The following is a 25239-nucleotide window of genomic DNA, read 5'->3' as shown; positions in this document are numbered from 1 at the left end:
ACAGCTGTTAAACTCTCTTTATGATAGTAATGAATCCTAGTATTAAACACACAACCAGTAACAAGGCCGATATTAAAAAATAAAATAAAAGCACCAATGTGGGAGACATTTTCCTCTATGTACTGCCTAATGGCCTTTTTACCTTGTCTTGTCAACAGAATCACAGGTACTAACATGTTCTTCAATCAATATGGTAGATCTACCTTGATGAAGAGAAGGCTCTTTGCCCCATGATACAAATGTACAGTCTGAGGCCAGGGTTAGTGAAATGATTTAGATCTAATAATAGACACCACCAGGTTTCAAAAGGTTCCAGTGTCCATACGCAATTTTAGAATCTATTAGATCCTTGCTGTGTTAATGAGACCTCTTGCTGAGAATCCAAATTCCCTTTGTAAACTCCATTAACAACCCACAAGGCAGGTGGGCAAATGTGAATGTTCTTATGGTAATAGCATCTTGCCCAGAAAGGGAAGCAGTGAGAAATCACACCCATTGGCCCCACTTGCTTGGAACATTACAGAGAGAAAGGGAGAAAAGTATCTCTCCTTGGAGAGACATCAGAATGAGTCCAACACCAATCCTCCCTCAGTCCCCCGACACCCGAAATAGGAGGCCGTGGTATAAAACAGAAGGTTTCTCAAATGCACCAACTATCCCATAAAAGGTTTGCCAATAAAAAGTTTGGCCAGTTCATTCATGTTCTCAGAATTGTTTAGTCCCTCACAACTTTCTGCCTTTGTTTTTAATTGCCCCAACAGTAAGTCTTTTTCTTAGTAAGAACACATGGAAAATTTTGACTTTGAGAGTTCAGATTCTATTAATGATCCAAGTGCCATTTTAAACTGTTTTTGCTTTTAGAACTAAAAAAAAAAAAAGTTTTGATTTTCCTATCTGTGCATCAGTTCAAACCAGCACAGAAAATCTGCTGAATATTACCCAAAACACCCACGGTTAGGCTGAAAGAAGGGATGGAAAATTTCAGCCCCAAAGGAATTTTCGGGGGAGTGGAGGGCTGAGGGGTGTCTCCAATGCCGCTGAGAATGCATTCTGACTTTTCACCACAGTTGCCTAAGTGATGCTTAAATGCTTCCTGTTGTAAGTACAGTGGCTCTCCAGGGAGCAAAACAAGCTAAGAGCTGAACAGTGAACAACATTCCAGTCTCTAAATGCCATCTGTCACTCCATACAGCCTATCTCACCTCAACTAGCTAGACTTATCTCACCCCAAAATGCCTGTCACCGAAGTCTAACATTAGAACTTTATATGGTTTTAACCTTCTGTGGGTCATGAACCTTGTTCAATCCAGTGAAAGCTTTCCTCCCAGGGTACATATACACGTAAATCTCCACATAATTCGAAAAGGTTATGGCCCCGACTCCTGCAAAGCACATCCAAGAACCTTTAGCTTCAAGCAGCCAATGATGACTCCTGACATTCTGAAGCCAGATTCTTGAATCTGAGCGCTAAAGAAATACATCTCAATTTTGATGAGTGTCCACTAGCCACCCAAAGCTTTGGTATCTTCTTATTTGTCTATTATGTGGGCTAAAATAAGCATGTGCACACACACACACACACACACATACACACACACACACGGCTTGGCAGGAATGAAATGGCAAAGCCACGCTGGGAATGGAACACACTCATTTATTTAGCTTATTCATTCCTGACAATATGAAGTCATTTGAGGGAGTTAAGGTAGCTTTGGCAATTGCAGTCAAGTAAAAGAGCCAGGATTGGTTATATTTTTTCCATTCAATAAACAGCCATTGAATAAACTGAGCATGCTCAACATGCTCCTGCCCACATACGCAATGTGCTATTAAACACTTACTGTTCCTGCACAAAGCATGCCAACAGGTTATTTTTAAATACTTTTGTTTGTTTTTGATAGGTAGGGAGAAAGGTGGAGAGGGGACATTCCTTTTGGCATCTAAGTCCTGTAACTTCAATGCCTCTGAAATAATGAAATGAAGAGCTAAGCCAACGCTTTCAAGCTAGCCCCTTTTATTTTATGCATAGGGTCAGGGGTTCTTCAGAGTCTCATGAGTGGTTAATCTTTGTACTGTGAAAGAACTAGCACTTTGAGCAGAGAACAAATGCCTTACCTGAGTTTCCCCTGGACTCTATCCGTATTCAAAGATGCGTGATTATACCTCAAGAGGGAAGCAATCCAGACCAACTCCTATGACATGACAGGCACTCAAGCCTGATGAGGCAGAAACCTGGCAGCTGTAGATGTTGGAAAGGATAATTTATGTGTTCAAGTGACTAGGATTCTAAGGGTTAGATGCTAGCTTCAAGCACGGCTGGATCTAGGAAGCCCTTTTGCTCTCCCTTTTCCTTGGTCTGCTTTTCTCTGTAGGCAAGTTCATTCATTCTTAGGCAAGTTCTCTGCATGTGGCAGCAATGATGGGTACTGGAATCTCTAGGTATTCAGAGTTCTTTCAGTAGCAGTCCTACAAGAGAAGATGGTCCATTTCTCTCAGTCCACTTCTCTCGCCTCACAGTGGACTCTGATTGGCCCACTTCTGGGGCCTGTCACTGTAGACTACTGTAGACCTTCTCTGTGTCACAACTGACCGTGCCTGGACTGACCACATGGCCACTTCTGCAACCCACAGAAACCACCTAAGATGGGAGAGGTAGTTTCCTAGTGAAAAAAAAACAAGGTACTGGACAGACAAAAGCAAATATTCACAAGAGACTCTTCTGTGAGGCATTTTAACACTAAAAAATTATCTAGCAATGAAGAACTCACTTCCCACTAAGGAGGAAGACCATGAACCTCAAATCCCAGTGTTAACAATAGCAAAACACAATGCTCAACAGAAACCAAACCCTTCATGCCATCTGCTCTCACAGAATGCTTCTTGTAGGTGAAAAGGACAAAAAGAAAATGAAGCCAAGATTATTCTCTCTCAGAAAAGTAAACAGTCTTAACTGAAGAGAAACAATATGCATGTTATTAGAGGAAATGTCTCAAAATCTTTTTTAAGAACAATACCTGTGCCACAGTTGAAAAGCAAATAAGATGGGTGTGCCTTCCCTAGTCAGGTGCAGTAAGGAAGCCAGAGTAAAGAAGTAACTAGCAGTATTCTTTGACATCCTTCTGGAAGGAAAATTCCCTCACGTGGACTTTCACCTTTCTTTAGGTCATCCTGGGCCTCTCTGGTCCTATTTCCTGCCTATCAAACACTTCAGTGCTATGTTCTAAAGTTTCTTCACAAAGATGCTCTTGCACAGATAGTAAATATCTGTAGACCCCAACCAGCCCCAAATGGTTTTGGTTTATGCATCCCAACACTCTCTTTGGGGAACCTTGAACCGTGCTTTTCTTCCTCTGGCTTGGGAAAATGGTTTCATTTCTTTCCAATCCTGGGAATCCCCATCATTGTGAGGCAGTAAGCAAGGTGTCAGTAGGAGTGGGTCCACTCAGCAGTGGTGTTCCCCTCACTCCTGCCAGGCTGTCCTCTGTTGGTGCAAGATCCCCTGTCCCCTTCCTCCAAATCCAATACCCCTAACATTCAGAACCACAGCAAAGAACACTTTTTTCTGGCTGTGACATTCACAATGTGCGACAGCTTTCTTTTCTTTTTTCATGTTTTATTTATTTGCAACTCAATAGATGAATGCAATTTGAAATTGATGGTCTGGAGCAAAGAGCCCACTACGGCAAGCTACCTTGTGTGTTTGAGCTACCATGTGTTCGAGACATGCTAACCAATGTTGACTCGCAAAGGGCTTGGAGAAGATTTCAATGAGTTGGCAACTCAATCCTCTTGAAAAATATGGATTTCCAGCCTCTCTTAACAATCAGAAGATCTGGAAACACTAACTTTGCATTCCCACAGGGCAACAAATGGTGAAGGACGAGGCAAGGACCAGCTCCCCAGGCTCCACACTGTCTGCTTTTCTCATTCGTCAGCTGAATCCCTTCAGCACTTAAGATTGTGACCCCTGAGCAGATGTGGAAGGGGGTTGCAAAACAAGAATGGCAACACCCATAGCCGGCTCAAAGCCTGTCTGCATGACACTCCTGGCCTCACTCATTTATCTTTTGGAAAAAGTCACCGCAGGGCCAGGGGGCGGGCTTTCAGCTCACACTGAATCTATCTGAACTAACCTGAGCTTTTAAAGTTTTCAGCCAACGTCGACAAGGCTAAAGCCACAAAGACATTCATCACCTAAATGCCCAACTAGCAAATTCCAGCATTTCTAGATTGACAAAATAATATGCAATTATCTAAAATGATGTATATTGTTTATGACACAGGAAAAACTTTATAATATGCCAACTGATAAAAAGCAGGTTTATTTATAGTATGGTTTTTAACTAAGCAAAACTATATACAAAGAAAAAAGGCTGGAATAAAATATACCTAACTACTGACAATAATTTTCTATAGGTATCTGGATTACATATTATTTAGGTTTTCTTATTACATTTCTGTTTTTCTCAATGTTACTAAAATAAGAATACATTATTTAAAAGAAAATTGAGCCAATATGCTTCCAAATTAAGAAGCAACACGCTAGAACCCAGAAAGCCAATCCATACATCACACTGGGGCAATGGCCATACTCTGGGGTGCCTCCAAATTAATACAAACTGGCTCTCCTCCTGCCTGGGGCAATGCTAGCACTTCATGCACTTTGAGATGAGCCACTGGAGGGGGTCTTCAGGAAAAGAAGAGCCCTGCTGGTTTAATTCAGGACTGAAGAGGTTGCTATTCTCAGCTCTGTAAGATGGATCACATCCCAGGCTGAAAATCAGGTTCCAAGGGCTCTTGTCCAAAGATCTGCTCCTGTGTTTAAACAGGTCAGTCATGTATCCATCTGTGCCTTAATTTCTACATCTGGAAATGGAGATGCTATGACCATAAGGATGAAAAGGGCAGCATTTACTGATCCCCACCGTGTACAGGATACCCGATGTTCATGGAAAGCCTGGCCAGGTAGACCAGACCATTTTACTGAAAAGGCAAAAGTCTCAGGGCAACTGGAAACTCATCCAAAACTCAGGAGTTGTGGAGGGGCCAGGATTTCAGTTTCAAGACTGTTGGGCTCCAGAGCCCACAGAGTCTTGCCCAAAGGTCACCCAGGCAGCAAGCACAGCAGTGATGCCATGAACCACAGGGCATGAGTTATGAGTGGCTGCGAATGAATGAGAAACACCTATCAGCCCAGGCAATATGGAAGCACCAGATAAGAGCTACAGGCTGTTTCCTAGCAGGTTGCTAAAAACACACTGAAAATGGCATGTGACCAGCAGCTGGGGAGAGGGAATGGAATATGGCCAAAACAAATTGACCACTTTTACAGTGCCATTTATTTTAGAAAAAGAAATTAATGAAGGAAACTTCGATATCAATGAAGTTGCAAGAATATAATGAGCAATGCTTGCTCCCACAGGGGATGGCTTTTTAATTATTTTTTCAGATGAACTGCAGTCACAGTATATTTGATCCATACCCGATCCACGTTCTTTGGAGAGTTAAAACACGTTTTACCCAATGTCAAGTTAAAATAAAAACTCATCAGAGGCAAAAATAACTCTTTGCTCCCAGGGTTCTAAAAGGAAATTTGGTTCTCTTTGGTTGCTGGCCAGTATTCGGGGGGCCTTTGTACTAAACAAACACTTGGCAGATGAAATCTGAGAATTATTCTCTTTGCATCATTAACAGAAACACAGAGGGCTGCACTGGGGTTCAGGATAAGTGATAAACAAAGAAAACATGACACATTTTTGTGTCTAATATGTGTGCCTCCTGAGTTAGAGCACTTGTTCTGTGTATTCAGGCCAACAGCAAAGGCTCCCTTCTCAAAGAACCCCTTTCCCCTGGCCAGCTCCCATTCTTTCCAGAACATCCATCCTCAGGAGAATCCGCCAGCCCGTCTCTGTGCCGTGTGTGTGTGTGCGCGTGCGTGCGCGTGTATGCGCGTGTGTGTGTCTGCCTAACATGCACAACTCAAAATTATCTGGTTTCATCTTAATCCCAATCTGCATTCTTAAAACTGCATCATCCACATTTGATACAATTGCACAGAACTATACACAGACACACAAATGAGCACATATAAAACTGGAGAAATCTTGGCTGGGTGCAGTGGCTCATGCCTGTAACCCCAGCACTCTGGGAGGCCGAGGCAGGTGGAGCACTTGAGTTCAGGAGTTCGAGAGCAGCCTGGCCAACATGATGAAACCATGTCTTTGCTAAAAATACAAAAAAAAAGTAACCAGGTGTGGCGGCAGGCACCTATAATCTCAGCTATTGGGGAGGATGAGGCACGAGAATCACTTGAACCCAGGAGGCAGAGGCTGCAGTGAGCTAAGATGGCGCCACTGTGCTCCAGCCTGGGTGACAGAGTGAGACTTCATCTCAAAAAAGAAAAAAAGAAAAATCTGGAGAAATCTGAATAAACTTTATGGATTACAGCAATGTTAATTTCCTGGTTTTGCTACTGTGCGATAGTTACCATGACATCAACAGCAGGGGAAACAGGAAGAAGGATACAGGGGACTTTCCTGTATTTTGTCACAACTTGTGATTCTATAATTTTTAAAAGTTATTAAAAAAAAAACTACATCATCAATTCCTCAAGTACTTAGAGAAAAAAATGACAATACAGCTCCTTACAGAAAACTTTTGGCAAAGAGGCAGGAGTATAGTCTTGGTTTGGTACGGATCTCTTTGGTGTCTGTTATGGGCTGAATAGTGTTCCTTCCCCCAAATTCATATATTGAAGCCCTAACCCCCAGTACATCAGCATGTGACTGACCATATTTGGAGATAGGTCCTTTAAAGAGGCAATTAAGGGTAAATGAGCTAATGTGGGTGGGTCTAAACCAATCTGACTGGCAACCTTGTAAGAGGAGTAAATTGGATACACAGAGAGACCAGGGATGTGTATGCAGAGGGAAGACCACGTGAGAACACAGGGAGAAGGCAACCATCTGAAATTCAAGGACAGAGACCGCAGAGGATGCCAACCCTAAGGCACCTTAATCTTAAGACTTCCAGCCTCTAAAACTATAAGAAAATACACTCTGTCATTTAAGCCTCCCAGTCTGTGGTGCTCGCTTAGGGTAGCCCTAGCAAACTAATACAATGCCATATCCCACATCCCCCATTCATCTGGTTTTGTCCTCTGGTAATGAGCTCCCCAGCCCTTGGCATCCCTCTTAAGAAGGAAGCATGGCAGGAAATCCCATCAAGCATGGAGCAAAGGTCTTAGCCCAGAAGAGCTAAGCTTTAGATACCCTCCGCCTACCCATGAAAGGTTAGTGCTCAACTATTTGGGGAGCCATCAAAATATGGAAGAGGGATAGGGATTTTTCATGGTAGATCCAGAGGGCATAACCAGAACCAAGGGTATGGGAAGTTGTAAGGTGGCCTATTTCTAACACGACATTTAAAACCTCCTAGTGGCTACTGTGGTTCAAAAACAGAATGAAAGGCATGTGAAGGTATGGCGCCCACATTGCTGGAAAGAGCTGAGCAAAAGATGGAACAGATCAGCTGCTCCTGCCCCAAATGTCTGAGGTCTGATTTGCAGCCATCTCAGCTCAAAGCACTAAGAAACAGGGGTGCAACCTTTTTCCAGAACCCAGACCTGAACCGTTAGCTAGGACCACCTTCCTCTCTCTCCATCCTACCTCCAGTACTCCATTCTGGCTCTGACACTCATTCTCCATTTCAGCAGCAGCTCTCTCCTTGGACTCCAGACACACTGCTGTCTTCCCAGCTTCCCGGCTCCTGCTGCAATTTTTATGCCCAGGAGGCTTCGGGCTGTCTCGTGGAATGCCCTGGCTTGCACCCGACTCCCTGGACCATGCACCACCCTTGAGCTCCCATCCCAGCCTTGTGAGCAGATCCCAGACATACCTGAAAGAAGTGTCACTTTCAGACCCACGGCCTAGCCCTATCCAGGTAAATGAGCTTGGGTAAGTTACTCAACCTCTCGGAATCACAGTTTACCTATCTGCTTTGTTTAAAACAGCAAAAATTTTAAAAATCCATGTCCAACTATAGAAAGTATTAAATATTATCATATATATTCAGAAGGGATTATATATGCAGCAATGTCATACAATAGTAACAAAAAATGCTCATGAACTAGTAAGAGAAATGAAATTACACAAAACATCATTTATCTTGAACACATTTTCATAGAAAAGCATGCTAATGCAGAAAAAAGAATAGAATTATGTACACCATAAAGCTACAATATTCTCCAATTATTCTTTTTCTACATATTCAAAATTGTAAACAGTGAACACGTAATGCTTTTTAACTAGGAATAAAGTTATTTAGAAATCTTTACTACTCCCATTTCACCTTTTCCTCCTTGAAAAAAAGGGGGGCAACCTAATGAAAGGGCACAGTAAGTCCATTCCATCATCCTACTTACACTTTCATGAAAAGCAAATACGACTTGTGTTTTGAACTTAGAGAAACAGAAGGACAGCTAAGAAAACTGGGCTAATGGAAAATCACAACATGGAGCTACAGACATGACTAGACTCCCAAAGAATGGATTCTCGGACCTCAGTAGGGGCCCAATAGTCTCCACTGCCACTGCGCCCATGTAGTCACTCTAGGAACAAAGAGTGCCACGTGCCACCCACAGGTCACTGTCTGGCTGCACTGTGAGGCCGGGTGCCACATGATGCCGCAGTGAAAGCCTGCCAGCAGAGCCGAGTCCCCATTCATCCAGTTTTGTCCCCTGGTAATGAGCTCCCTTGGCTCCCTCCCACAATGGAAAGGACTGGCTGAAGAATGGTGCCAGCCAGAGGAGCCCCTTGTGAATAGCCCATCCAGGAATCCAGGAATCTGGCAGCGGCTCAGCCACAAGAGGCCAAAGCAAGTAAGTCATTTCAGTGGAAAATATCGGCTTGATTCAAGATGGAACGCTTCACTTTGCCCTGGGTTGTAGTGGAAGCTACGACACGGCCACCGATGTACAAACAGCACCCATCTAGTGACCCACAATGTGGGTGACCCGGGGCAGGTGTCATCACCACTGACCTGCAGCCTGAGCCGTGCATGTTGATCATTCTGCTCCCTGCTGACACCCAAAGGGAAGGCTCGGCTCAAGAACAAGCTGGTGTTCTATACATGCCATATTTATAATTCTTTCAATCTCCACTATAGTATCACAATTTAGGCATACGACCAGACAGCTGGTTGTGGGCCCCTCTCTAGACAGCTCTGCAGGAGCTGGAACCAGGGGTACACATGTTATTCCTCCCCGATGGATATACATTTACACCTACAGTCCCAGCATCAGTCCCTTGAGACTTTCCTCCTCTTCAGGGAGTTCAGAGGCCAGAATTTTATATCAATCCTGTTCAGTGGGCTACTCCAAATACTGTGAAGTAAAGTTAAGTGGCTTCAGGAACTAGTGCCGTATTAGAGGAGATAAACTCTGAAATATTCTCACTACCAAAAACACTTTTTTATAGCTCGTACAATAAATAAATGAATGAGTTATACTCTGCATATGCTATGATCTTAAATTATACCTGGAGAATAAACCACGTATGGAATAAAAGGCCACCTATTGAGGCCAGTCTATGCAAAAGACTTGTCCTCTCCTGATCCCGAGAAACACAAACCCATGTAAACCAGTGCAGAGAGACCCAGAACTATCATCTCCACGGCACGGGCTACGATGTTTTGGATCTGGCCATATGTAACAGAGCCACCAACATGTTCATATGTCATGCAAAGAGACACTCCCCCAACTCAGACTTATCACAGAGGAATGGGGTGACCAAATAGAAATTTGGCTGAATAGTTCTTCCTACCAAAGACTCAATGCAAATCCTACAGACAAGGCCTCACAATTCAAGAAGGCCTCCTGCCTCAAATGATCAGCCCTACTGTCCACGCCTCCACCTCCCACACCTCCATGTCCCAAATCAAAGTGCTTCCTCACCATAAAGCTTTTGGCACATTCAAACCAACCCTCACCCAGTGTGGGGAAACAGCACAGTTTAACTCATCAGGAGACACTTCCAGAAGAGGGTTCAGCGACTGCGGCTGGAAGCCCCAGGCAGAAGTGATACAGCACTGTTAGGACTTCAGGGGTGACTCTGGGGAGAAATTTTTCTACTTGATTCTATCAGCAGAGACAACAATTCAGGTTTTCACTCCCCATTTCATTCCCTGTGCTCTGATTGATCTACTTCCTGTTATTCCTACCAGAAAACAACTCTCCCAGAGACCTAGGGTGACATCAGTGAAGTCAGAGGGTGGACCTCAGGAGATCTTTGTGGCTACATGCTGTAGTCCATGATCTGGTGTGCAAAAAACTCACATGGAGTGGCTTTCACTCGAGACTTAAGGCAACGAAAGAAAAATGATTACCTTAGTTCCCTTCCTCCACCATACCCACTCTCAGGTAATAATGGAAACCCCTAACCATCTCAGGCCTGAGCCATTTTCTCTTCCACTTTGTTCCACAGGTAGGTGGTGACTAGGCTCACTGGTGCTCCATCCTCTGAATGGAGAGGCGCATTCCTTCCACCTTTCCTGCCCAGAGCCTGCTCACAGCCAGCCAGAACATCTGCGTGCAACATACGTGTTCAGTAAACGTGTCTACTCCAAAGCTGGGCCGGAAAGACACAGAGAAAAATCTGCATTCCGGTGTGTCCTGCTTCCAAACTGTCCTATCTCAGCAAGCTTGAAGCTTGGCAGATAGGAACCTTTATGTCAAATCCAGTTCAAATTCTATTTTCACTTAAAACTCCATAATATAATTAACTTTCTACCTCAAGGCACATTGCTTTTGGGAGGCATAAAGCTTCCCTGGGTAGAGGTAATTTTTTCAAAGCTTAGCACTCAGTGACTGGGGATGTGTCAGAAAAATCCAGCAGCTGGCAGGAGACAAAATTACACTTTGTAAACAAGGGATAGAGATGCTGGGCTGGCCAGCCCTCACCTTACATGCAGCCATCCAACAGAGCCCACTGCAGCGACTGAAAACACTGCCCGCCACATAACAAACAACTTGCCACTCAGATGATCCTTAACCCCCACGCACAAGTGGTTTCCATCCTTCCAGTAAAAAACATCAGAAACTCTGACCGTGAAAAATAACCTTTCAAAACACAAATACTTTCTTTCTCTCTAAATACCCAATTCCCATGCATACTTCCATTATTGAAAAAATTACCAGAAGTCACCAACTTTAATGATGCCAAATGCTGGCAAAGCCATCACCTCTCCTTTTGAGCTGCAATAGGACAATGACCAGGACATCATTTTGATTCTTCAAAGCTGGAGCTTCCAATGTGTAGACCCCAGGTATACCTTGGTGGCTAATATCAGAAAGCCCAAAGTCCACATACACACCCAAAAAGAAGAGATAAACATACAACTCCTCCCGATCATGTTTTCCCACTGAAGCGGTGTTAGTGGTCTAGCCCCGTGGAGCTCAAATTCGGCCGCTCATGAGAATCACCTGGGAACTTTTAAAAACTTCTCAATGCCCAGGTTGCACCCCCAGGCATGAGTATTTTTCAAGAACACTAGGTGTGCAGCCAAGTCTGAGAACCAGTACTCTGGCAAAATCAAAGTGCACCAGGCCACCTTTTATCCATGGTCAACACACCCTGGTCTCTTGCTAACACGGCTGGGGCAGCTCCTACCTATATAGAGCGAGGAGTCCTTCCTCCGCACGTGGTCGTCGATGTAGGAGACGCCCAGGGGCTGCACAGGGGTAGCACCGATGCCCAGGAGCACCTGGGCCCCAATGAGCAGCAAGTACATCATGTTGGTAGCCGTCCGGTTGCGGCAGATGAGGTCGGGGTCGGGCCCCTCGTCGCCGCCCGAGCCATTGGCTGCGCAGACGTCGCGGCCCTCGGCGCCCCAGCGGATCTCGCCCGCCTCGTACTTGTACTGATGGGTCAGGAACTCGGGCAGCGCCGACAGCAGCGCGCCCAGCGCCATGACGATGCCGCCGCAGCCGATCAGGCGCGGCCGGTGCCCGCGTGCCCCGAAGTAGCTCACGAAGAGGATGAGCGCCAGGTTCCCGATCTCGAAGCTGCTAGCGATCACACCCACGTCAGCGCTCTGCAGGTTGAACCTACGCTCCAGGGTGGTCAGGACGCTCACCTGAGGGGGGCAAGAAGAAATGTCAGAGCCAAGCCAAGGAGATGCCCAGGAGGCCTCTCCCCGCCTGACTGTGCGCTCTGCCCTTCCCCCCAGGGACCCTCCCACCTGGCCTCCGGTGCCAGGTGCAAAAAGGCAGCTGTGTAAATGCCTTTTAACCTGACACATCAGAAAGACGTTTATTTAGTATCATAACCCTAATTCAGTTAACGAATTCACTTTCCCAGTAGCAACAATGTTTTTTCTGGCATCTGTTTCCATCCTGAAAGCCTCTACCCTCTTCCGGAAACACTGCATTCCCCACCCCCGCAGACCTCCACCACAGACAGCCCATGAAATCCTATGTAAGTCCTGAAGTGCGCGGTTTGCACACACTCCCAGATATATACTAGGGATAAAGTCCATGCCAGAAAGACAGAGGAGCCAGGGGATTTTCCGCAGGAGGTTAGCAAAGCCTATCCCCCACCCCAAAATAAAAACAAACTTAACAAAACCTAAGTGGCGAAATGCACAAGCTAAATTAGCCTAGCAGAGTAATCATTTGCTCTTTGCTTCCGTCTGGAAATTTCCAGTGTACATTTCCCTAGAGGCCATTAGGTAAATACACCCCTGACTGTTCTAAGCACTATGACCCTGCCAAGTACCCTCCAACTGAATATTATGATTTCCCCCGTTTTTCTGTATTCTTGTCTGCCCTATGTTTGTTAAATATATACTGAACATCTGCTGCTTGCCAGGCAATGCCCTAGACACAAGAGAAAAGTGATGGGGAGAGGACACCTGGCCTGAAGAAGCCATCTAGCAAGGAGGTAAACATGTACCTAAGAATAACACAAAGGGACTGGAGGTGAGATGTGTGATGCAGACCTCACACTAAGGGGGCCATGAGGAGATGCATTCTTATAGGGCTTCTTGAAGCGGTAAGAAAATGAGATGGCTACCCTGTCCTGCTGTGTGCAAATTCCACACAGGGTGCTATGAGCAAGACAAGAGTCCTTGTCATAGGAGATCTGACAGCTGAATGATGTCCTTGCTGAGTAGGGAAGAACACTTTAGGCAAAAGGAACAGCATGAGCCAAAGATGGGTGGCATGATTTCATCATGGAAGAGAAAATAGTTGGGGCCGGGAGCAGAGGCTCACACCTGTAATCCCACTTTGGGAGGCCGAAGTGGGCAGGTCACTTGAGGCTGAGTTTGAGACCAGCCTGGCCAACATGGCAAAACCCCTTCTCTACTAAAAATACACAATTTAGCGAGGCGTGGTGGTGCATACCTATAATCCCAGCTACTCAGGGAAGGCTGAGGCAGGAGAATTGCTTGCACCCTGGAGGCGGCGGTTGCAGTGAGCTGAGATCACACCACTGCACTCCAGTTTGGTCAATAGAGCCAGACCTTGCTTCCAAAAAAAAAGGAATAGTTGGAAAGGTGGGGTGAGGACAGATTGTAAGGAGCCACAAATGCCACAGGGATGAATTTAGACAATCCCGAGCAATTAGGTAGACAGAATATAGATTGTGGAGGGAGGAAAACCTGGTTTGAACCCCTGTTATTATTTCCTTAGCTCTGTGTCCTCAGTCATGTTACTCAAACTCTCCCAACCTGGATTCTATGAAACAGGAATTATAATATCTAATCAGCAGGAGGGATGTGAAGATTAAAAATAATGGATGAAAAGTCTGTTGTTAGCACAGAGCAGCCTCTCCCTTCCTACATGGCAGGAATGCATGGAGAGAGACAGCAAAACAGAGGCTCTAGGGCCAGACCACCTGGGTCCATCTTGACTCTGGCTGACCTTGACCAAGTTACTTTGCGCGTTAGTTTCCCCATCTGTAAAAGGGGGATAAGAGTGCTACCTCATATTGCTGGTGTCAGGAGTCAACAACACATACATGTAAATGCTAGGGAAGGGTCAGCTATAACCATTATCATTATCATTTATCTGTGAGCACCGGAGAACAGCAAAGGTTTAATAGTGTAAGGGTCACACCATGTGTGGTGAATGGAGGGTGGAAGAAGGCCAGCAGTGAAGACAGCTGGGCCATATTGAGAGAGGGGAGAAGAAAAGGCCACGTCAACACACTGGCAATGGGAATGAACAGGAAAAGATGTAAGAAGCATTTTAGGGCAGAGTTCTATTTCAGGGAGAATGAGCTGGATCTGCTGACCAACTGGGTGTGTCTACTAAGGAAAGGTCAAAAAGGAGAGTCTTATGGATCTAACCTTCCTCCAAATCTACAAATATGGACACTGTTGCAAACATCCATGCATCTACAACCTCTGCAGTGTCCAGATACGTGTATCTATGCACATACAAACATACACTTGTGCTAATTAGCATGCCTCTACTCAATTTTCCTTTACTAAAAAAAAAAAAAACGCTATAGCCAGGTGATTCCTCTTAGCCTCATTTTCAAACCCATATATTTAAACAAACTCATTGAGCCTAGTGGTTCTCAATCCTACCTGCAGATTGGACGCACTTGGGGAGCACTAAAAATTTCAGAGGCCTGGTCCCAACTGGGAGGTTCTGACTGAATTGGTCTGGGGAGCAGCCTGGGGGCCCTAGGACGCTTTCAAAGCTCCCAGGCGATTCTGATGGCAGTGAGCAGCACGGGGCTAAGGCCATGACACCCATTATTGGGGGTCTTTCTTTCAGCCCTGGCCTTGGGCAAGCTCTGCAGAGCAGGGTTATGACATCTGTGACACCCTCTATCTCTGGCATTCTGATCCCAACTCCTATTTCCATTGTGCTTTCTAGTCAAGTCAAGGCCAGCTTGCAAATCACTCAGCCCTAGTTATGTGATTAGATTGTTACTTTTAAAACACCAGGTATTTGCCGCTGTTGAGAAACGAAGTTTAGCTAGTCCTGGCATCATTCAAATGGCTTTTAAATACTCCCAAAGAAGTTCTGTCTGAAGGGTCTGGGCAGGTAAAAACAAATTCATTTATTTACTACTTTCCTTCGCAACACAAACAAACATACAAACATGAAGGAATAAATGATTTACCAGAGGTTTATAATAGGTGACACAATGTGGGAACAAAAAGGAAGGCAGCCTAAAGACCTGGGAGGTAGGGGGCTTTGGGGAGGCTTGCCCAGGCCTTTATGTTAGTCTTGAGAGAGGCCCAAAGGGGACTGGATGCAGAAGTGGAAAAGAACATGTCTGGGTGGGGTCCCCTAGAGAGTCACCCCTGGAGAGGTGGCTGAAGCAGTCTGGTAGGTCTTCAGCTTTAGGACCCACCATGAGGCTGGAGGGTAACAAAGTAGGCGAAAGGATTAGAACAGAAGCCGTATCTCATTTTCGCCATGATGCCTCATGACATACACACAAGACAACAAATCTGAAACATGACAACTGCTCCATTTCAGCAGGTGTGCTGTGTCATAAAATATCATGCAGGTGTGCACATTGATGACAGATAAGGGTGATGGGGACAGAGACAGCTGTGGGCAAAACAAAAAATAATCAGTTCTTTCAGAGACAGATAACGCCTGTGCCTGCAGCTCTTGTCCTGGCTCCCACCTGCTCTTTGCAGAGCAACTCACAGGGGTGACAGGAAGTAGTAGGGTCTTTCCCTCCTTGACCTGTGGCTTCTGCTGGGCTGCAACGCCAGTCTGGGTCAACAGTTAAGTCATGAAAAGGTTCTGAAATGATGCTTTGTGGATCAATTAGATCAGAGGCTAATGTTTTCACTCATTTAAAACACAATTTTGAGAAGACAAATTAAGTATGCATGAGGCCATAAAACCCACTTGTGGCTTTTATGTGGCCGTGAACAATCCAGCCTGAGGAAGGGCATGTGGAAGGGAATGACTGTCTTTACTTAATGGGTAACAGGACTAATGGAGAAGGTCTTGATAATTAGAGAAGAAGAAGCCACAACTGCAAGAGGAAAAGGAAAGAGGAAGCGCCCTTATACTGAACCAAGTGTATATGAAGTTATTATGTAAAGAATGCAGTATGTATCAGACTTCTACAATGATTATTCAAAAAAAAATTAGCTTGCATTTCAGAATGTCCTGGAGCACTTGTTAAAAAATATAGATGTCCCGGCCAGGCGCGGTGGCTCACGACTGTAATCCCAGCACTTTGGGAGGGTGAGGCAGGCGGATCACAAGGTCAAGAGATCGAGACTATCCTGGCCAACATGGTGAAACCCCGTCTCTACTAAAAATACAAAAATTAGCTGGACGTGGTGGCACATGCCTGTAGTCCCAGCTACTTGGGAGGCTGAGGCAGGAGAACTGCTTGAACCCAGGAGGCAGAGGTTGCAGTGAGCTGAGATTGTGCCACTGCACTCCAGCCATGGTGACAAAGCAAGACTCTGTCTCAAAAAAATATATCTATATATCTATACCGATATAGATATGTATATATAGAGAGAGATATATAGATATGTGTCTGATACCCAGCTGGAGATGAGGACCATTGACCATTCAGGCACCAGGCACATACTCACCATCATTCTAGAACCAAGGTTCTCAACCTTCACTAGCAATAAAATTACCCCCAGAGAGTATGAGACTGCTGAACCCCAAGCCAAGAGTCTTTGATTTTGCAGGTCTGGGGTGGGGTCTAGACTATGCGTTTCTAACAAGCTACCTGGTGACACTGATGCTGCTAATCAGAGGACCCCACTTTTGAGTACCTTGGCTTTACTCAACTTCCTCTTCTCAACTAGCCTTCCCCCATTCAAAAGATCAAAGAGTTTAAGTTATCTACAAATTGAAATTATCACCTCCTCATTTACAGTTCATGGAGACACTGTCTCCTCATGTGGGAAATGTTGGGATGCATTTCTGGGAGCCTCACCTTCTGGAAAGTGCTGAAGTCACAGTAAGGCCAACTGCAACTATGAGCACGTAGCCCAAAAGGGAGAGCTTCAGTCTATGTTGCCATAGGACAGGACACATTCAGAGGCCACGGCCAAGTACTCATGAGCCCATCCTCACCTTCAAAAGGTGCCAACCAGGGGCAAGGTTATCAGGCATTCACTTAACAAAAAAACACTTATTCTTAGGGGCAGGCAGCAGCAACTCAGGGGCTCTCCCAGAGGTGTGTCCATCTTCTCACTCTGGCCTGGGTGGCGGGGCCTTGGCCTGAACTGGCATCACCTGAGCTTTTGAAAAACACCTGTGCTTGTCCTCCCACCTGCAAGACTGGGCATCTGTATTTTCAGAGTTCCCTGGGTGACTCTAACATGCATGCAGGTAGAGGCGTGTGCATGTGTATCAGGTGGCAGAGAGGTTGTGCATGCATGGATGTTTACACCAGAGCAGCCTGGTTCTATCAGTGTAAGTCTGGAGCAGGAGAGCCTCGAGTTCCCATCTGGCTTTGACAGCATTTGGTCAAGTCAATCTTCCTGAGCCTGTTTCCACACCTGTGTGGTGGAGAGAACAATACTTGCTTCTGCGGACATTAATGAAGTCATACATCAGAGCAGCTGGCCCACAGTAGGTGCACACTAAAAAGCTAGCCACATCAATGGTGTGCATGCTCTGTGACTTCACTTCAAATTCAATCCCACACAGCCAAGTGACTGCTCTGTGGGAGATGCAAGAAACATAACCATGATTAAGAGAGCATGCCGCCTTATAGGAGTTTACAGTCTGGGGACAGCAGAACGAAACAATCTACCAATGAATGGCACAATTGAATCTCCGTCTCCCAGATTCAAGCCTGCAACAGGGTAACAGAGTGGCAGAGGGTTTGAGGGAGCAAGAACATTCACTTGGCTGTGTGTGGAGGAATATATACCTGGGATGCAACAAAGATCAACTAGATTTTAATAGCTGTGGGAGGGGAGAGGCTGCCACAACATTCCAAGAGCAAAGATCAGTGGCGTCAAGGAGGCTGGCAGAGGGAGAGTTTAGACCACCCCTGGGGAAAGGCAGGAATATGGAGTGGCTTCAGAGAACTGTGAGTAGTCATCTGAGATAAAAACTGCCTTGAAGGCCAGACTGAGGCTTTGATTTAGAGGTCAATGGGGAGCCAAGGGAGGTTCTTGAGCAGGAGCCACTCTTCTGCAATATTAACCTGGCACTGCTGTGCAGGTATCAGGGAGGAGAGACTGCCGGGGCAGCTGTTTCCACAGTGCTGGGGAGAGAGGAGGCTTCAGCAGGCTAATGCTGGTGTGTGTAACAGCAAGGAAAGGCCCCTGTGGCAGAGCCACCTTAGAGGTCCAGCTCAACAGAGGCAGCAGCTGATTGGAGGCATGGAACAAACAAGGTGGAGCCGAAACGTCCCTGTGAGAGTCTCACCTGGCTCAGTCTGGAGTGCTTGTGAAGGCTGAGAGAGCAGGATGCTCTGTGAGGCTGGGAGGAGCCCGGGAGTGCAGTGTGGAGAGCGTGCATTTTAAAGTCCTTCTGCTGAGTAGCAGCAGATGTGACAGAACTGAGCGGGCTCTTCCTGGGGAGCTTCGGGGAACCTATACCCTCAAACTGCACGCTCAGCAACAGGGCCCATGTCAGGGAGCAGATGCTAAAAACAGTGCAGGAGATGTCAACCTCGCTGTGGTCCTGCAAAAATCTGTGGTTTTCCCAACAGGGGTTCCTGAACCGGGTTTGGCATACTTTCTCTGTAAAAAGCCAGTCAGTAGATATTTAGGCCATACGGTCACCATAGCAGCTACTCAGCTCTACCACCATAACACAAAAGCAGCATGCGTGGACAATATATGAACAAATGGAAATGGCTGTGTTTCAATAAAACTTTATTTACAAAAACAGGCAGCAGGCCACATTTGGTCCACAGGCCATATGTAGAATGCCAAACCCCTGATCTCTATAAATTCAGCTTGGGAAATCACACTATTCCCATGCCTGGCAGTACAAACACTGGCCATTGGTAAGTATATGAAGCACCCCTGTTGCTATAACAGAAAAGTCATTCCAGGCACAATTTTAATGCAAGTTTTTTGGGTTTGTTTGTTTTGTTTGAGACAGAGTCTCGCTCTGTCACCCAGGCTGGAGTGCAATGGCGCGACTTTGGCTTACTGCAACCTCCGTCTCCCAGATTCAAGTAATTCTCCTGCCTCAGCCTCCCGAGTAGCTGGGATTACAGGCACCCGCCACCACGCCGACTAATTTTTGTATTTTTAGTAAAGATGGGGTTTCACCATGTTGGCCAGGCTGGTCTTGAACTCCTGACCTCTGGTGATCTGCCCACCTCGGCCTCCCAAAGTGTTGGGATTACAGGCGTGAGCCACCGCGCTCGGCCAAGTTTTTTTTTTTTAATTCCATTAAAGTAATTTGCAAGATAACTTCAGTGTCTTGTCTGATGTGCCAAGGACATGTCCTCCTGTAGTAAAGTTGGAGAAAGAGACTTAATCACCTAAGCCCAGAAGTCATTTCCCCATGATGAAGCAGCAGCAGCAATAGTGTGAGGTTTTGTTTCTCATCTAGACAGCAGCTCCTTGGAGTGAGTCATCTACAGTTCTAGGGAAATGGCACACAAAATGCATCCACTTGTGAATTCCAGGATCCTAGATCTGCAGAACCAAGTAACAGAAGACGACACAGGATCAACCTCTTGTCATGGCTATGGTGGCAAAGAGAACACCCACCTCATGCGCTGACTAGGGAAAAGAGACATTTAGTCAATGATGTTTTATTTGTGGTGGAATGATTTAGCCTGGATCATGTTCACATATAAATGGGGGCCATTTTAAAACCATTTTTCTTTAAAAAGCAGAGTAAGAATCATACGGAGAATCTCATAGACACAGACTCTAAACTCCAGTCTATACCACAAGCATCATCATTTTAGGGGGCAAGTTGTGGGGGTAGGGGTTACAGTGGAAAATGTGTGAGATTTTGAGTTTCATATTAACTGGGTAATATGAGACAAGGCATTTAACACCCCTGCAACTCTCCTTTCCCTTCTATAACATGGAGATAACAATCCCCCCCTTACCGTTTTGTCACAGGGTCCAAATGAGGGAGAGAAAGGCTCTGCACACCTGCACGTCACAGTTATGCCTGGGGTTGTGTGTGGTGGCTTTCCTCATCCTTGCAGCAGGATCATGGAAGCTGCTGGCTCTCTCTCTCTGGACCTCTGTACTGCCCTCTCCACACCTGGGTCTTTCACAGGGGCACTATCGTTCTCTCTGATCACCTAGTCTGCGAGTGAGAGCCTGGCTTTCCTTAGAAAAGTTTCCTTAGGGCTGGGCATGGTGACTCACGCCTGCAATCCCAGCACTTTGGGAGGCCAAGATGGGCGGATCACCTGAGGTCAGGAGTTCAAGACCAGCCTGACCAATATGGTGAAACCCCATCTCTACTAAAAATGCAAAAAAAAAAAAAAAATTAGCTGGGCATGGTGGCACATGCTTGTAATCCCAGCTACTCAGGAGGCTGAGGCAGGAGAATCTGCCTGGGAGGCGGAGCTTGCAGTGAGCCAAGATCATGCCACTGCACTCCAGCCTGGGCGACAGAGTGAGACTCTGTCTCAAAAAAGAAAAAAAAGAAAGGCCTCTTTGGGCCAGGCACAGTGGCTCATGCCTGTAATCCTAGCACTTTGGGAGGCCAAGGTGGGCGAATCACCTGGGGTCAGGAGTTCAAGACCAGCCTGGACAACATGGTGAAACCCCGTCTCTACTAAAAATACAAAAATTAGCCAGGCTTGGTGGCGGGTGCCTGTAATCCCAGCTACTTGGGAGGCTGAGGCAGGAGAATCGCTTGAACCCAGGTGGCAGAGGTGCAGTGAGCTGAGATTGCACCAGTGCACTCCAGCCTGGGCAACAGAGTGAGACTCCATCTCAAAGAAAACAAAACAAAAAAAAAGGCCTCCTTGGTCTGTCCTTTAAGACTCCGTCTCTGCCATTGCCTGCATTTTTCTCTACTTCACTATTTGCACCTTCCTCAGGCTACTGTTTCCTCTATACTCCATTTCTTAGTTTCCCTCATCTCCCTTTTCTTCCACTCTTTCCTCTAAATGGCCCTAAAGTAAAATTGAGGCAAATGTTATTATTCCTTACATTTAGTGAACTTTTATGTTCATTGATTCATTCTAAGAGTATGTAACATTTCATGATTGTCTCTTTAAAAAAACAAACAAACTCAATTTAATTGCTTCCTACTCATAAATCTCATCATTGATTTTTCTCTGTAGCTCTTTGGTCCATCATAGAAAAATAAAGACTCTCCATCCCTCCTGGGTACAGTCAACTAATAGAATTTTCTACCACTCAGGATCAGAGCTTTCAATTCATTTCCAGATATTTTTGCATCAGACTATTATTAATAGTTTGTGTTTCACACCTTTAACACACCAACTTCTGTGGTGCCAGGGCTCTTTTATTAGAGAAACTTTAAGAATAATGATTTCAATGATTTCCTCAGCATTCAACAAAAATGTATAGAGGATCAGACATATTCTCAAGACAGAGATCTTAGTCTAAGGCACTCATTTGATTTATGCACACACACATGCTGCTATACGCAGAACCGTTTTCACTGAATCGGGCTTCTTTATATGCCCCAGGGCCCCGGCTTCCTGTCAAATGCATTGAAAATCCTATATTGCAAAGCTGTACCATGCCAGGGGCTGGATATGCAAAGTTCGATAAGACCTGGTCTCTGCCCTCAACCAGCTCACAGTATCATGGAGACAACAACTATGAAAACAGGCCATTATCATAAAAGATGAATAAAGTTTCTCTCTATCGGAATAAAGAAAAACACACAATCAGTGCCCAAAGAAATAGCACACAGTTAGCCCCTAGCAACTGAAGAGAAAAGTGTCTCATCCTTGCAAGCTCTGGAATGGGGGTATCATTAAATACAATCATATTGAACATTTGTTATTACTTATGCCAAGTCCAGTATGGAGCGCTTTATGTATTCTGACACACTCATTCTCCATCATGATTCCATGAGGCAGAAATATTATTATCCCATTCTACAGATGAGAAACCTGAGCCCAGAGAAGATAACTATCCCATTGATGCCACACAGCTAAGGCGCAGAGCCAGGATTGACGCCCAACCCCACTGGTCCCATAGCACCCAAGTCACCAAGCACTGTGCCCCTGTGTCGGCGAGGTGGCCTCTGACCTGGGGGTGAAGGCTAATGGGCCTATCAGCCAAGCAGGGGCAGCCCCAAGCAAATTGGTGACCAAACTTGCCCTAAAAAGTAATGATAAGTTTAGTTATTGTTAAAAGTTATATAAGGAGGAAAAAGAGTTCTGAGGTCATATGAAATTTTTAAAACTCTGGGTTGAACAAAGATAAATAGTTTTCTTTACAAGACTTTTATAAGTTTTTCAAATGGTAACATTTACTGTCAAAAATACATCAAAATATATATTATGTAGCATTTCCTGAAACTCCCTTGACCATATAACTTAAAAAAAAAAAAAAACAAAAGTAAGCATCCCTTGAAAACATATACACAGCCTGCCGTCCATTTCCACAGGTCCATCCAGGGATTCGACCGACCATGGATCCAAAATATCCGGAAAAAAATAAAAAAAAACAACACAGCAATCAAAATAACTAAATTAAAAACCAACAGTATAAGAACCATTTATACTGCATTAGGTATTACAAGCAATCTAGAGAAGATTTAAAGTATATGAGACGATTTCATAAGTTAAAGTCCAATGCTATACTATGTTCTTTGACGGACTTGAGATTCTTCAGATTTTGGTATCTGCAGAGGGCTCTGGATATCCCACAGATACCAAGGGATAGCTATATATACTATCAGAAACATTGGTTTAAGGCAGATATGAGATATTTTTAAAATTAAGGTCTAGCAAAAGCTCTGCTTCTCCTGGGAACTAGTTCTACTGTTTCTCTCACCTTAGCTACACCCAACCAAAGTCTATAAATAATGTGATTATAGCTGTATTTCTCTGTTTGCTTTGGTTCCCAGGAATCTCAGACCCAAGCCTGCAGCCATGCGAGAGCAATGATGTGGGATGTTAGGGATGAGCGTAATCATCTCATTTCTTTTTTTCTTGGCCTTCAAATTCTACTTGTAATTCCATAGGACGGTACTGCTTACAACTCATCTCTACCAGGTCAGGGTACAAAAATCATTGTATGTAAATTCCTCAAGAGCAAACCATCAGACAGGTAGGGTTAAATCCTAACTATCAAGATAATCAATTTCCACCTAATTATATCCTCTCTTGGAAATGAACCTCCATAAATACGCTAATAAAATAATATGATTACCAAAGCTCGTGCATGCAGGTATGGAATAAACACAGGTCAGAACAAAATAGCATCCTCCTATATGCAGCATTAAAAAGCTTCCAGAATAATAACAAAGTCCAATTTTAGTGTCAGAGCAGTGAAGAAAACAACCATGAACCATAAGAACTCACCTTCCCCAACCTGCCTCTGCCAGCCTGCTGCTCTGATCGACCTGTGTGTCCTTCTACTCCTATTTTAGTGTATCTCAGGCACAAAACACCCTCACTGGCTTCATCTGAGACACACAGTGACTGATCACAGGACCAACGGATATTAACTGCTAATTGGATGTTGATATGATCTAGTCCGTTCCTTGCAGTCTACTAGGAGGAACCAGAAGCCCAGAGGAATGAAGCAATTTGCAATGGATCACGCACCTGCAAATGGCACACCTGATGCCCAGTTTAATTCTACTGCCCCCGCGTTAGGAGAAAAGTAGACGTATCACTACTTGGTCTCGCTCCCCCAGGAGTAAAACAGTTTCCTACTTGTTGGATGCATAGTATCTGGTCAAGGTGCTAAAAATGCTATACTGATAAGTACCCAAATAAATACCAAAAAGTGTACCTGTAATTGAACACAGGAGTACAGAGGTTAACATCAGTGCATGATGTAACAGCAGTGCCTCTTCCTGCTGAAGCCAAACGTGGGACCCTCTTCAGAGGAAGGGGAAGTGAGGGCATGTGCTGTGGGGCACCCTACCTCCACCCAGGAAAAGCGTGGCCCTCCCTCCCGCTGAACACAAATCCCTCTACCCAACCCACTCCTTCCCATCTCCTGAAGACCCTTCTCCATCACTGTGTCCTGTTTCCTCCTCTTCACTCTCATCCTCTCCACTGGCTCCACCCCACCCTCTCCACAAGCACAACCGATCCTCATCCATGTAAAACAACAACTTAAATTCAACAATCACCTTTCTTGTCACTGCCATCCTCCTTCAGTCCTTCTGTTAAGAATCATAAGAAAGTCCCCATTTGCTGGGTACACCTCAGTCAAACCCATGTAAGCAGATTTCACATCTATGGCTACCATCTTATGGCCATGCTGCCCTGCTCCTGAGCATTGAGCTGGACACGTGGTGGCTAAGCCAGGATCACTGCATACAGCTGCGTAGGACATATGCCTCCCTCCACAAAGACATCCCATACTTTGTTCACCCTAGCTGTGTCCACTGGAGGAAGAGGCACCAATCTCTCATTTGCTCGATGGCTCTGTGTGGGTGAGAAACAGCTGAGGTTGGTGAGTACACACCATAAGACCCCCTGCTCTCCCACAGCTCCCCCACAACCATTCCCTTTTGCAAAAATACCTAAAAATCAGCATCCTCGCCACATTGTCCTGTCCATTCCTGAAGTGCCCGAAACAAGAGAGCTTCTGAAATGGTGGCAATTGTGCTAATTAACTTCTTGGATTGGAAATGCAAATGTACAGACCTCATTTCAAATTCAGTGGCATCTGAGCAGCACTAGGCAATATGGGCAGTTCCTAGAGCTAGGCGGGAAAACACACTGACCAACCTTTGGCCTCAACGAGGCATCAGGCCATCTGTTCCTCAGGTCCCCTGCAGTCCCTCCTCCTCGCATCTTCAGTTACGCTGAGAGCTGTCCTCATTTCCTCTGTATGTCAAGCATCACTTAAGAAAGATGATCTGAGAATCCAATGAGCTGACTACGTGCAAGTCACCAGACCAAGGATGGTGGGGCAAGATTTAAAGTGCCAAGTAAGATACAGTCCCTGCCCTTGCTGCACCAATAAAAAGAGCTAACATATTGCATTTGCAGTAGCAAGCACTGCTGCTATCACTGTGTAGATGAATCCATTTCATTCTTATAACAACCTTGTTAGGTAAGTACTATTATTATTTCCAATTTGCAGATGAAGATACAGAAGCACAAAAGTTAAGTC

At 45.3% G+C, this 25239-nt stretch overlaps 1 protein-coding gene across 6 annotated transcripts in view; it reads right to left on the bottom strand.

The window, feature by feature from the left end:
* The window catches only part of SLCO3A1 (solute carrier organic anion transporter family member 3A1), a 322022-nt gene that overhangs the window by 247593 nt on the left and 49190 nt on the right, over nucleotides 1–25239 (bottom strand). For all 6 annotated transcript variants that reach the window (XM_054450921.2, XM_054450920.2, XM_054450919.2 and 3 more), the window contains one exon: nucleotides 11667–12132. In XM_054450921.2, coding sequence (XP_054306896.1) covers nucleotides 11667–12132 — 466 coding nt within the window. The remainder of the gene's footprint in view (nucleotides 1–11666; nucleotides 12133–25239) is intronic.

Source organism: Pongo pygmaeus, chromosome 16, assembly GCF_028885625.2.
Source record: "Pongo pygmaeus isolate AG05252 chromosome 16, NHGRI_mPonPyg2-v2.0_pri, whole genome shotgun sequence".
Taxonomy (NCBI): Eukaryota; Metazoa; Chordata; class Mammalia; order Primates; family Hominidae; genus Pongo; species Pongo pygmaeus.
The sequence above is the reverse complement of the archived record's forward strand: the minus strand, read 5'-3'. Positions and strand labels throughout refer to the sequence as shown.